This window comes from Callorhinus ursinus, unplaced genomic scaffold, assembly GCF_003265705.2.
Source record: "Callorhinus ursinus isolate GAN/ISIS: 27379988/994484 unplaced genomic scaffold, GSC_fseal_2.0 scaffold4, whole genome shotgun sequence".
In the NCBI taxonomy this organism is placed as follows: domain Eukaryota; kingdom Metazoa; phylum Chordata; class Mammalia; order Carnivora; family Otariidae; genus Callorhinus; species Callorhinus ursinus.
Genome location: NW_027397066.1, coordinates 62,241,453 through 62,256,006, shown reverse-complemented (window position 1 = coordinate 62,256,006; position 14,554 = coordinate 62,241,453). Strand labels below are relative to the sequence as shown.

Below are 14,554 nucleotides of genomic sequence, written 5' to 3'. Positions count from 1 at the left end.
TGGTAGACATTTACATATAAAAATTATACTGGTAGAAATGTTATGATACTACTATTCATGTGTGTTTTTAAAATGTTTTCTAATAAACATATTCTATTTTATCATTATGTATATATTTAAAGATTTATTTGAGAGAGAGTGCATGCATAAGCAGGGAGAGGGGCAGAGAGAGAGAGAGAGAGAGAGAGAGAGAATCCTCAAGCAGACTCCCTGCTGAGCGGGGAGCCCAATGCAGGGCTTAATCTGAGGACCCTGAGATCATGAGCTGAGCTGAAATCAAGAGTCATCCGCTTAACTGTCTGAGCCACCCAGGCGCCTCATCATTATATATTTTCTAGTTGTTTTCACTCAGTATTTCTTGTATAGCTTTCCACTTTAGCACACATGTATCTATCCTTTTTTTCTTAAACTATAGCATAGACTTCTATAAAATGGGTATTAGCCATTTACCCTTGTTTTTGCTGTTATAAACAATAGTGTAATATCTATTTGAATGCTTCTTTAAGCAGATAGGGCTGATCCCAGGAAATAGAATTGCTGAGTCACAGGGACATGGATGTTTAAATGTTAAAAGATGATCCAGCTTGTCCTCCCAGATAGCTCCCAGTTTATATTCTTACCAACTATATATGCAAGTATTCATATCTTATCACCATTATCAGTTCTGGATATATTAAAATTTTGGGGACAACCTGGATAAAAACATGCTCTCTCATCTTTTTATTTTTCCTGGTTACTGGTGAGATACACTGTTTTTTCATAGGTTTTGGCTCTTCGGATATTGTTGGTGAATACTATGCATTTTACTTATACTGATATATTGTGATGTATTAGTTAAAATATATTAGTAAAGTTTTGGGAAGCACCAGAATGTCAGCATCACCTTATTTGTTTTATTCTGAGGATTTTTTGATTTCTGAATTTTTAACCATTTGCTGATAAGGAACCCAACAGCTAGAAAGTTCATTTATACTTCATTGTATTTATATATTGGGCTTTCCATTTCTTAGATAGTTCTCATGATTGTGGCATGGCACTCCTGGCAGGCATGATTTTTTCCAGAATTCAATATGTTGATTCAGCTGGATGGTTTGTCATCTTATGATAACCTTCATTCCTTTCCTGGCAAGATATGGACTATGCAAAATAATGAAAAGTATGGATGTTAAAACATGCATCCTTTAGATAGGCTTTTGGAACACCAAAATGGTTAGTAAAGTGAAACTTTTAAAGATCTTAAATACTCTGGTCAAAATTTCTGTGGCTGGGTGAAGATAAGAGTGTTTTGTTTTAAAGGAATACATTTCTCAGCCACTGCATTCCCTGGGAAAATTTGCAAACTTAGAATCTAATTGTCCTGTAATTGTCAGTGTTCTTAAAAGGAAAAAGTAAAAGTGAAGTTAAATCTTAGCTTAGTGAATTTTCTCTCATCTGATAGTTGGGTAGCTTTTAGTTCAATGGTATTGATAACCATATCTGAGTAATTAATGTTTAACCAGTGCCTTACTTTTTTCTGTATAATGTAGTTCTAATCTCTTGTTTTACATGGATGTTATAAAATAAAAAGTTTAAAATTAGGAAATGAAAGCCCCATTATAAAATTCATTCATTTCTATTATGCATTCACATGTGTTTTTTTTCTATTTTAAAGATATTTGAATATTTCACTTTATTAGTATTTTGGAACTTCACAAAGCTTTGATTTCCCAGTAGGGAAATTTACATTGTTTACATTTGTAATTAAGACATAAGAGTTTACTTAAGGTTGTGGTTTTTTTTTTTTTTAAGATTTTTATTTATTTTAGAGTGTGTGTGAGCAGGGGGAGGGGAAGAGGGAAAGGGAGAAAATCCCAAGCAGACTCCCTGCTGAGAGGAGAGCCCCTGGCTGGGCTCATTCCAGGACCCTGAGATCATGACCTGAACGGAAATCAGGAGTCAGGTGCTTAACCGACTGAGGGACCCAGGCACCCTGATCTTATTTAAGGTTTTAAATAGGTACTTCTCATAAATACTGTGTAAGTGGAAATGCCAATAATGAGTTTCCTAATGTTCTTTTCTTATGTTCATTATGTATTTTCTGCATAGGTCTGCTTAAATTTCCTTTGGCTTCTAAATCTTCTTTATATTTCAGTGTTAGATTTTTAAGTCAGTTGTGGGCCATTACAGCAGAAGAGAAAACAGAAGTTGATTTTACATTATAAAGTAAATGATACTGATTTTAGAAGCACATGAAATTAACTTATGTTTAAAAAAGATTTTTCCTCCCCCCAGTTCATCCAGAGCAGCTTCCTCCGAGGCCATGGATTACATTAAAAGAACGAGACCAAATTCTGCCATCAGGTAAATAGTTTTTCTTATTTTTCTTTGATTTTTTTCAGAAATACTTGAAATGCCATTTGGGCTTTGTGATACAATTATAACTAGCCTTCATTTTATGTCCACAAGGTAGATGAGCTTCAAAAAATACTGACGGGTAGATTTGAAAGTATAAAACCCACTTTAAGGCCATGTGTAGGATTCTCCTCTATCTTTCACAGTGATGTAGCTCTTGGTTTTACAGTTATTCCTTGTAATAAAGGCTTCCAAATAAGAAAATAAAGCCTTCCAAATGGCCTCTTCACACAGGGTATTGGTGACTTAAAAAGAAAAAATGAAAAAATAATGAATTTTTTCTGAAAATTTTAAACTACTTGGGTACTTTATCTTTCTTCAGTGGGTAGAGTGGTAACACTTGTGAAAGAGTAATTTAGACTGAGTCTGTATTTGCTATATTGGAAACAAAGTATGATACCAGGCCAGTGGTGTAGAAATGGTAGAGTGTGAGTGAGCAATTTAAGGATATAGTTTAGCATTTCTAGAACTGCGGTAATGTAGAAAATATAAACCTTTATCTCTTTGTGGAGACTAATAATGATTTGACATCATTTATAGTGCTTCTTACTGCTTATTAGACATTTTAGGATTGGGAATTCTACTTAAGTTGTGAATTAGTATTTCTCCAAATGCCTTCTTTTTAATCATAAGGGTAAGTTTTCATTATACCTAATTTCATTTTAAAGTTAACAAATAAAAATTTTATTGTTTTAATACCAAGGTTGGATCAGTCACTGAAGACTGACAACTTAGTAATTTTTTAAAGGGTAAATCACAGAACTTATGTACTTTTAAAGTCCTTCTGTTTGTGTGCTTTTTGAAGTAAGAGGATTCAGAAAAAATTATTTGCTTTGAAATTGGGAAATGTAGGAAGTGTAACATCTTCATGGTTCTTTTGCATTTTAATAACACTGAGAAATAACAGCATATACAGTACATTTCTGTGTCTTCCAGAGGCAGTAATTTTAAAACTACCACACTCTTAGAGTCAAGCCTAGAATTTCTAGGAGGCACTGTGTCAGTGCTCCATCATGAGCAACACTTACTATTAACAGGATGTACATTGATGGTCTGAGTAAAAGGAATATTTAAGGTTTTCTGCAAAGCCTTAACTTAGGTGGATTTATTTTGTTTAGCCTTCCCTAATGCATAATTAATTGGTTCCCTTTCTGATTTTAAAAACGCCATTTTCTGGTTCTTCAAAGTAATCCTCTCTTGAGCACTGGTAAACATAATCTTGAAGAAAAGCTTTCCTAATACTGCATATGTACATTTTCATTAAGAAAAAGAACAACAGAAACGTTTCATCAGTTGTTGAATTCTCAAAGTAATGTGTTCTTGGGCTTTCCTTATTGAAAAATGAGTATGGATTTTCCTTGGGATGTATTGTACTTTCCTAAGTAGAATCTGAGTGCTAAATAAAATGGCTTTTACTTCTGGTGAGTAGGGAGATGTGTATAATAACTTACGATTTATAGCTACAAAACTCTAAGAATCAGTACCAGATAGTGAAAAAGTGAAGAGTGTACAAAATGGCCTCCAGTTTGATCCCCAGGGGACCATTGAACTGAGTTTCTCTTAATACTTTCCCCATTATCTAAATCTTAACCAACTTCAATCGAGTATTATTACTTCATTATTTGGATTCCTCACCTTTTATTTAAGTATGTGATTCACAACCATACCTGCCCATTATAATCATCTGGGATGCTTTTTAAAAATACTAATATCTAGACCCTAAATACACTAACTTATTTCATCTTGAGCAGGGCCCTGGATATGAGCACGTTTAAAAAACACTCTACAGAGTGATTCTAATGGGCAGCCTGGATAGAGAATTACTGATAAAAATCAGGGCTTTTCAAACTAATGTCCATGTGAATCACCTGGGGATTTTGTCAGCCTTCAGGTTCTGACTTAGTAGGTCTTTGTGGTACCAGAGTCTGCATTTTTGAGTTCCTAGGTGATAACTGATGCTCTTGGTCTTCGAGCACATTTTTGGGTAGCAAGGCTATAAACTTTGTTCTCCTGTTAGTTTGTTCACAGTTCTTTTGTTGTTCAAGGGCATTTTAAAATGAGAATTCAGTTTCAGAAATGATTATATGATTTGGCAAAAAGGATTCTCTTAAAACTAAACTTTGTTAGTCCATATCCTTCTGGCTTACTGTAATAAGAGCAGTAAGAGGCTCCCAAAAGTATTAAATAGTGGGTATTTTGTTAATAAAAATTGATGAAGTTAGAGTCTTTTAATGGACAAAACTAAAATTCACTTTTGTTCACTTATATAGAGCTTTGCTCAAAAAATTATGTGCAAAAAATTAGCATTCTGACTTATAATTTGAATTTTTATTAAAATAAATTTCCTAAAAATCTAAAATATGAACTCTAAGTCTAATTCTAGTGAAAGAACTTTGATGTGATGGACTCCAGTGAGGTCTTAGTAGATATAGTTTAACAGAATTTTGCTGAAAAGGCATTTCACAATGATGATATTTGGGATAGGTTTGTGTGCCATCTGTGCTTGTGCAGGTATACACATGATACTTTACTTCTTTTTGAAAAACTTGCCTAATTTTCTCCCTTTGTCTTTTTTTTGTCTCTCCCACTTCTTAGCATCATTCACGGTTATGTGTTACAATGTGTTATGTGATAAATACGCCACCCGGCAGCTATACGGCTATTGCCCATCCTGGGCATTAAACTGGGAATACAGGAAAAAGGGAATTATGGAAGAAATTGTTAACTGTGATGCAGATATCATTAGTCTTCAGGTAACACTATAGAAATTAATTGTCTGAGGTCACCTGGCTGGCTCACTTGGTGGAGCAAGCAGCTCTTGATTCCGGGGTTGTGAGTTCTGAGTTCCATATTGGGTGTAGAGATTACTTAAAAATAAAATCTTAAAAAAAAAAAAATCATCTGAAACTTAAAGGTGAACTTAATAGATCTTACTTCCAGGAGAGAGAAAGTCTGTGTTCAAAACAGAACTCAAAAGGAATTGTTTTCTCTCCTCTTAAAAAGGGCAATTTTAATAAGCAGGTAAGACATTTCCACAGTGGAACTGTTTTGCTAAGTACAGCCATCCACCTATACTCATTTACTATTAAGTGAAAATAATCTCATCCATTATTCATGTTAAAAGTTTATCTTATGAACAGATCACTTGCATTGTTGAAAGGGAAAACTTTTAAGAATGTGAATTTAACTTATGATGGAATCTTTAAAAAATATTATTTGTCCACTGTTCCTTAATGATAAACATTGTAAACATTTAAAAATATTGTGCTATAAGTCATGCATTTTTGCATTATTTTAAAAACCGTCTCTGAAATTTAGACTTTCTGTTTTATAACTTTATTATAATAAATTTAACTGAAGAAACACCTTTTTGTTGAAATGCGTATTTCAGCGCTTCAACACTCAACTAGCCAAGGTTTCTAGGTAGTATTTAATAACTTTTTCTTAGCAACATTCAAAGCATATTACATGTTTATGAAGGTATTTTAAAATTTTAAGTATTAGAATTTTATAGCTGCTTTTTAGTATAGCCTGAGGAGGAGGGTATTACTTTTTAAATAATTTTTTGTACTAGAGTAGCTTGATAATTTATGTTGTCTGTGGTTCATATGACTTCCTGGGAAATAATAAAAATCTTTAAAATTAAATTTTCTTCTAAACACTGAGAACTGACATAGAATTGGCGGAGAAGGAGGCAAACAAAGGTAGTTACTTAGTTGTCCTCTTTTTATTTAGTATTTGTAGTAATGATAGCCTCACATTCTTCTAAGTATAGTTTGAAGGATAAAAACATAATTTAAAAAGTATTTTTTTGGGGCGCCTGGGTGGCTCAGTCATCAGGCATCTGCCTTTGGCTCAGGTCATGGTCCCGGGGTCCTGGGATCGAGCCCCATGTCGGGCTCCCTGCTTGGCAGGAAGCCTGTTTCTCCCTCCCCGCCCCCCCCCCGCTTGTGTTTCCTCTCTCACTGTGTCTCTGTCAAATAAATAAAATCTTTAAAAATAAAAAAATAAAAAGTATTTTTTATTGTAAAGGTGATACCATAGTATAAAATGTTGATTCTAGAGAAATTGAGTATTTTGAAAAAAATACAAGGAATGATGGAGGAAAACACCTAATCTCATAATCCAAAAATAGTTTTTGTGTTAAAATTTCTGAAATATTTGTTCTACACTTTTTAAAATTCACTTTCCTATTTACAGACCTGTTTTCCAAAATAAAGTTGAGATCACACTGTTGTACTTAATGCACTTTCCATATTACTAAAATTCTTCAAAGCCAGTTCATTATCTGAATATATATTTATTGATTTAGCATTTTCTCTACTGTTGAACATTTAGGCTATTTATTAGTTTTTACTGTTATAAAATCATGTTATGAGCATCATCATAGATAAATCATTATCTTGACATTTGATTATTTCATTTGGAAAGATTGATTAAAAGTATTTTATGGGTCAAAGAATAAAATAGTCTAACTCAAAAATACTGGATTAACAGAGACCGTTGGATGATTGGTGTTCTGGTACCTAAAAAGTCCTTAAAGTAGAACTTTTTGTTAATCTTAAACTTCTCAGTCTTGGGTATCATTCATTTCCATTGCAGTTGAGAAAGATAAATAATTTTAAAAATTACCCCTCAATAAAATTTACTACTTCCTGCTTATTTATAATATGTCCAATTTTACCAGTTTTGAGGAACTGATGTATAGTAGGATGAACTCTAAATTGGAACTAAAGAGACTTGGGACCAACTAGCTGGTAAGCAAGAAAAAATCATGCAGCAGTTCATGTTCTTTCAGGTTTAAAAGCTGCCATTATCAAATGACTGCTGCTAGTGGTAAGGTAGGATAGATAATACTTGTTATGTGAATTATTTTAACTTAGTCACATTTTACACTGCTAAACATTTTTATATCTTAGTCAGAGTTTTCCTCTGTCATGTCGGTGACAACTTTTCTTTCACCTCAGGAAGTGGAAACAGAGCAATACTTCACTCTCTTTCTGCCAGCATTGAAGGAGCGTGGATATGATGGATTTTTTTCTCCAAAGTCACGTGCCAAAATCATGTCTGAGCAGGAGAGAAAGCATGTGGACGGTTGTGCAATATTCTTCAAAACAGAAAAGTGAGTTAAGGAAACAAAGCATAGTAGTGTATACTTCTTTAATATACAAATTAACAAAAGCTAGCTAGAAAGCAAGCTATGTAAAAATTAAAATTGCTGGTAATGTTATATTTCTTAGGCTGTGTTTTTAAGAATGTTTATTATACTTTATGCTTTATTGCCAAATTACACTAAAAATTTTGAGAGGTAAATATATTTTCATGAAGTAAAATACTTCTGGTGTAAAAAAAAAAAGCATAGTGCCTTTTAAGATTTGAAATGAGTGATCTGGTTTCTTTCTGTGATTTTTGTTTTGGTAGTTGGCTTTTTCAGAATCATTAATGTTGTTAACCTTTTTCATCCTTTTCCATTAACATTTCATATATATAATCATTTATTCACTAAATGTTTACTGAGCAGTTGCTTTGTGACAGGTGCTATGCTGGTCAAGATAGACATAAAGATAGACAAGACATGGTTCCTAATCCCACTCAGAGCTCTGGTCTAGTAGGAAAAGGTAATTGTATAAGAAAATCAAAATAAAATAGAGATGAGGGAGAGTGGAAGAGGGACAATAGAGTTAAAGGATTGACTGAGATAGGACAGTGGAAAGCAGTCATTATCAAACACAGAGAAAACATTTGTGTTTTTTGGGGGCTGTTGATGTAGTTGATTAAAGTAAGTCAAAGATGAGAATGTCACGAATCTGCTTATTAAAATACATAAATGATCTTGTAGAAGCCTTTGTTATCTTGTGTGCACTGGATTTAGGAAACTGCATTTCCTCCTCGAGGGTAGAGTGCCACAGCACACTCAGAAATCTGTCTCCTTTTGAGTGCTGGCTGAGTAGCTAGATGATTACAGGCATATTTAATTGTTATCCTGAGGAAAAGAGGGAATCATATTTTTGACCCAGAAAGGCAAATACAAAGGAATCTCCAACAGAAGACTGAAATGTGTAAAATCTGGTAGAGGTTGAGTCCCATGGTTAATAATTTGGGTTTGATACATTAGATAAGGAATCATCTACTTAGAGGATAAGCATATACTATTTTCCAGTATTGCCCCCTTTTTATTACCAGTTATCACAAAGCCAGTTACATGTTTTTATTGATAAAGGCATATTACTAGCATGTTATGTTAAGTAAATGAATTAAGTGAATTTAAAAGATACCTGGCGTACTTTTTCTCATTTATTTGTACCCAATTTCCTGTCTTTTCTCTGAATTTTTATTTATTCCCTGAGATAGTCTCATTTTGGCTAATGGATAGGCCTGCAGTATTTGAGGTTAGAATATACTAAATTCTTCTATTTGGTTGGCGATTTTTTTTTTTTTTTTTACGAATTTCAGACTAACAATAGATAATACTTTCATATACTGGTAGGCCTCTTATGGATTCTCTTGCTGAATTTTTAAAGCAACCTCAGAGCTAGGGGTAGAGCTATATTCTCATTTTTATACATGAGGAGACAAACGTACAGGGAGTAGTGTGGCTTCAGAGTCAGTGCTTTTAACCATGGTGCTAAACTGAATTTTAGGTTTCTGATTGAGCTTCTGGTATCACTTGTACCTCTTAAAAGGTTACCTTATTTGGAAAAATTGCCTTGAATTTGATGTTTGTTACCTATATTCATGTACACATTTCCTTGAAACGTCATAATTGAAGAAAGAGTACTGGTAATATTGAGAGAAAACATCAAGTTCTTTTTCCATTTGCCATTGTTTCTTCCCAAAGGAAGATAATATAATTTTTATCATCCCCATCACAGTTTGAGAGGAAAATCTAAAATGCCTTGATAATTTACTAGAAGTAGTTAAGATTTTGAACTAACAATTATAACTAATATCTAGGAAACTCTCAAACACTTCTAAAAATTGATGCTTGAATTAAGTGAACACAAAGGAAATAGTTAGGTGCATCATTTGGTTTTCTTCCATATGTCAACTCTTTTTGCCTGAATAGTAGCATGAATCCAGTAATAGATGAATACTTTGAGTATATATATTCTTTTGTGAGCAGTATCAAATACTTGTTGATGTTGTATGAGCTAACTATCCAGTGCCAAACTATTTGAAATTTAACACAAAGTATACTACCATGCCTTTATTCTATTCTTTCTTCAGATCGGAGAGATAATACAGTGCAAAGAAAAGAATTGTGAAGCCAGGTGGTTCTCCTGCTTACATAGCTATATAATCTTGAATGAGTCACTTACCCTTTCTGGGCTTATTTCCTCATCTGTATTTATTTGTGCGTTACCATCTAAGATAATTTCTTTATGTAGTTAATAAAGCTGACAAAGTCAAAGGATAGCTGTAGGAAGAGTACTTCAAGTCTCATTCTCAAAGTCTCATTCTTCTAAAACCAGAGTATCTCATAATTCCTAATCTTCATTGATGACAGTTTTTCATGGAAAATGGTGGTACAGAGTAGGTAACCATAAATAGAAACTATAATAATTACTGTTTTTAGCAAAATGCTGTGATAAAAATTTCTCATCCATTGTGATGAAAGGATAGGATATTGCTTAGTAAAGACTAGGACATAGATTACCAATTTTCAGAGAACTGGAATACAGTAAAATAATCCCTTGCATCATACTCACTGTAGTTTAATCTTCGGGGCTTCAGAAGGTACTTCAAGATTTGGCAGGACCTTTTGGCCATCATTACGACACTTTTTGGGTAGTTAGATGCATGGAGTTACCAGAAAATAGAAATTTCGATTCATAAAATGCTAGAAGTCAGCTTTTGCTTTGTCCTTTATCTCAGTAACTATCACTATATTCAGTGCAGAGATTTTATAAGATACGTGTATGTATTTTTTTGTTGTGTGTGTATGGAAAGACTTACTATAGATAAGTTTTTTAGGCTCAGAAATTTAAATTTCCTTTTGCCATATTTTGTCCTATAGATTTAGCAGTTAGTAGAAGTAGGCTTGGATCCAGATACACAGAAAGAAATTGAAAATGGAGAAAAATGGAGATGAAACAAGGCCTAGATGCTAGACTTACTTGCTTCTCCTGAAGTTAAAGTTCTGATCTGATCTTGACATCCGGTGAAAAAGGGAAAGATGAGACAGTGTTAGAACAGATGACCATTACACTGTGGAGAAGCAGTCTCTTCCAATAGAATTTAAAACTAGGTTGTCATGGTTCTCAGTCTTTGCTGTATTGTCTCTGCTTTCTAACCTGCTTCCAGTCTCAGATTTACCAGGTAAGGCCAAGTCTTCGCTTTTCCTTCCTATGTTATTACAGTAGTTTTGTGCTTGAGAAGAGGGCATCCAGAGGTTATAGTATCATTCCAAAAGGACCTGATGTGGTAATTCCTTCTCACTGGTTTCTCAGATACTGATTTCCTGTGTCATCAGTGGTGGTTGCATTTAGAATTTGTCTGTGTGATTTTTAAAAAACAGATTGTGATTTTTGGTTTCTGTTATTCACTTTCCCATAAATTTAATCTGGAACATAAAATTACTGCTTTGTGCCACAAATGGCACAATATAGATAGTAATAACTTTCACCTAATTTGAGAGGTTTCCTCTGGGGCTAAAATGATTAAGAATGTAAAAGTGGTTTCAGTGGTTCAAAGAGTTGTACAAAGATAGGCAGGACAGTGCATATCTACTTTTCTTCCTAATTTATCCCAGTGTCTAAGCTTACCTTTTTTAGCAAGTTCTTTTCTGGCACTCCCATGATTATTTAAAGGGACCCAAGAACACATAGCATCTTACCCTAAATATACAGTAAAAACTTCTGTTTGGTTTAGGTTTAAGAGTGCTGGAATATGACCCAGAAAGGGTCATAGTTTACTTTTGTGTGCTTATATTCTTTTCTTGACTATGTACCTTTTGTTCTTTTGGCTTGTAAATGAATTCAGGGAGGGAATATTACTCAAGTCTTATATATTGTTTCACTTGCTCATAGTTGGCATTCACTGTCCTCTCTGCCATTGATTTAATCACATCACAGCCCATAAAATTACTTTAGATCCAAGCTAGTAAGAAATTGAGTTATCTCATTGTTCTGTTTGCAGGCTGTATTTGAAACATTCAACCTAGTAATCTTCCTCAAATCATGTAAGAAGGGTGGGGTCTTTGTTTTTTGATTATAGCATATATGATCTCTCTATGCCCATTTGACTTTCTATAAAATAAGACTTTTCACAAAGATAAAAAGAATTCTTAGACTAAAATAAAAAAATAGCATGAGGATTAATACAGCATCTGTGTACTCGATATAGAATAGGAATAATAAAATGAAATAGAGACAAGTTATAAGATTTTACATATTAACCAAGGATTGATGGTTTGGATTAGTGAATGGAAAGTAACGTAAACCAGTATGTTTTATTCAAAACTAACATCTAATAGAAAGAATGAGGAAGAGATCTCTGTATGTCAGAATGTCACCTATAGGTAAATCTGTGAGACAGAAAGTCAAAGCAGAGTGGAGTGTGTTTGGTTATGTGTAGGAGGGGAAATTAAGAAATAGTATCGATCAGGTAGTATGAAAAGAATATGGATAATTATTTCTTACTCTACTATAAATGTATTATAAATACCGTATAAAATAAACACAAAAACCAGACAAAGTGTGGGAGACTACAGCTATCTGCACTAATGCTGGAAATTTTCTTAAGGCAGAGCACCTGAAAAGTTCTTACCTATAAGAAGCCTATCTTGCTTTTGCTTAATTCTCACTGTAAAGAAGGAACTTTCTTTGGTTCCTTAGTTCTCAACTATCTCTTTGGTTCTTCAACTCTTGGTGAAGGGGCACCTGGGTGGTGCATTTGGATAAGCATACAGCTCTTGGTTTCAGCTCAGGTTTTGCTATCAGGGTTGTGAGATGAAGCCCTGCGTCAGACTGCACATTCAGCTCGAAGTCTGCTTAGGACACTCTCTCCCTGTGCCCCTGCCCACGCCCCACCCCCCCGTATGTGCGCTCTCTAATAAATAAATCTGGAAAAAAAAAACAAACTATTGGTGAAGCTGAAATGATAAAATTTGAGAGTGTGACCCTGTCCTCTTTAGTATTTGTAAGGGCCAAGGAAGGGAGTGTTAGTTATAAGGATGTATATACTCTGTTTAGGAAAACTGCATTCATTTTTCTGAACTTTTTGAAACCACAGATATTAAAAAGCTGATATTTGAAGTTGTAAAAGTCAAAAGTGAGGCAGTACAATCATTAATTATACCAATTAGGAAGAAAGTTGAAGGGGTAGGTGGAAGAATTAATAAACTGAATAATTGTTCAGGATTCATTTATAAATGAAGAAAAGTCAGTAACTAGGCATGTGTTTTAAAAAGAAGTTGACTGAACCTGTGATCTTTGCCAAGAAGACTAAGAAGCAGAGGCTTGGTGAAAATGCTAAGGGGTATTTTAAATACCATGCACTTAAGGGATATACCCATTGTGGATTGTGTAATCACTAATTGAGGATCAAGGTATAAAACAGCTGTACAACTTCTATTTTGCTTTCATGATGAGAATTTTGTTCAAAGTGGAAAGACTAATAAAGTAAGACCAGGTGAAGAGGAGACTGGTAAGGCAAGAGAGTCACTAAACTGCCTGAACTAGTTAGGTTTCCAAATCAAGATAATTATATCACATGGTACTAAAAGATCCTGTGAAAGTATGATTGCAGAACTGGCATGGGTAATCTGTTATGAATGTTGCAGTGTAGGAGAAGTTCTAGGATATTGAAGATGAACAAATCACCTCATTTTTCGAAAAGATAAGGTAGTTCGGTGTTCCTTTGTGGAAGGGAACAGGGAAGAAATAGAATTGGGCATAGAGAACAGAGTTGTTCTGTTCTGTCAGCCTGACAGCCTCAGCAGATCCTACCTGTAGCTTTGGAGCTGAAATGGCCTGTGAGAGTTAACGCAGGAGGAGGGACCAACATCCCTAAACTTTGATGTTTTGTTTTTGATCTATAACTGGATGTAGGCCACTCCTAGAAGTACTTGACCTTGGGTGATGTAGCTATCTGCAGCTGGAGCAATTCCTGAAGGATTGATGAGGAATCTGGGTAGTGTGTTTCCATATTCACCCCTTGCAAGTTTTTTTGCAAATTTTAGGACTAATATGTATGAATTCAGTACCTATCACAAGTCTTGATACAAAGTAGATCCTCAGTAATGGGCAGCATGGTGTTTTTATTATTGGTTCTGTCCTGTTGAGAATTTTGTTTATTTCAGAAAAGACCAGTCTATACACATAAGATTTATGAAATTCAAAAGCTGGAAGGGATATTCAATCTTCTGGGAAAAAAGAATGAAATTTCAGTGTCCTTAATCAGGAAATTCTCTGACATCAGCGTAGCAACTTTTCTCTAGATAGGTCTAGGTCTCCTGAGTCAAGATAAACAAAAATAAACTATTGGGACTACATCAAAATAAAATGCTTTTGCACAGCAAAGGAAATAATCAACAGAACTAAAAGGCAAACTACAGAATGAGGAAAGGTATTTGCAAATTACATATCCAATAAAGGGTTAGTATCCAAAATATATAAAGAACTTACACAACTCCACACCCAAAACACAAATAATCCAATTAAAAAATGGGTGGAAGACATGAACAGACATTTCTCAACGAAGACATACAGATGGTCAATAGGCACATGAAAAGTTGCTCATCATCACTTATCAGGGAAATGACAGTTAAAACTACAATGAGATATCACCTCACACCTGTCAGAATGGCTAAAATCAACAGCACAAGAAACAACAGGTGTTGGCGAGGATGTGGAGAAAAAGGAACCTTTGTGCACTGTTGGTGGGAATGCAAACTGGTCCAGCCACTCTGGAAAATGGTATGGAGTTTCCTCAGAAAGTTAAAAATAGAACTATCCTACGATCCAGCAGTTGCACTACTGGATGTTTACCTAAAGGATACAAAAACACTAATTCAAAGGGATGCATGCACCCTATGTTTATAGAAGCATTATTTACAATAGTCAAGATAGGGAAGCAGCCCAAGTGTCCATTGATCGAAGGAATGGATAAAGGTAGGTGTGTGTGTGTGTGTGTGTGTGTGTGTGTGTGTGTGTGTGTGTGT

At 34.4% G+C, this 14,554-nt stretch overlaps 1 protein-coding gene across 2 annotated transcripts in view; it reads left to right on the top strand.

Annotated features, from left to right (window-relative positions):
• The window catches only part of CNOT6L (CCR4-NOT transcription complex subunit 6 like), a 104,602-nt gene that overhangs the window by 67,009 nt on the left and 23,039 nt on the right, over nt 1-14,554 (top strand). For both annotated transcript variants that reach the window (XM_025886954.2, XM_025886953.2), the window contains exons 6-8: nt 2,272-2,340; nt 4,987-5,144; nt 7,359-7,513. In XM_025886954.2, the coding sequence (XP_025742739.1) occupies nt 2,272-2,340; nt 4,987-5,144; nt 7,359-7,513 (382 nt within the window). The remainder of the gene's footprint in view (nt 1-2,271; nt 2,341-4,986; nt 5,145-7,358; nt 7,514-14,554) is intronic.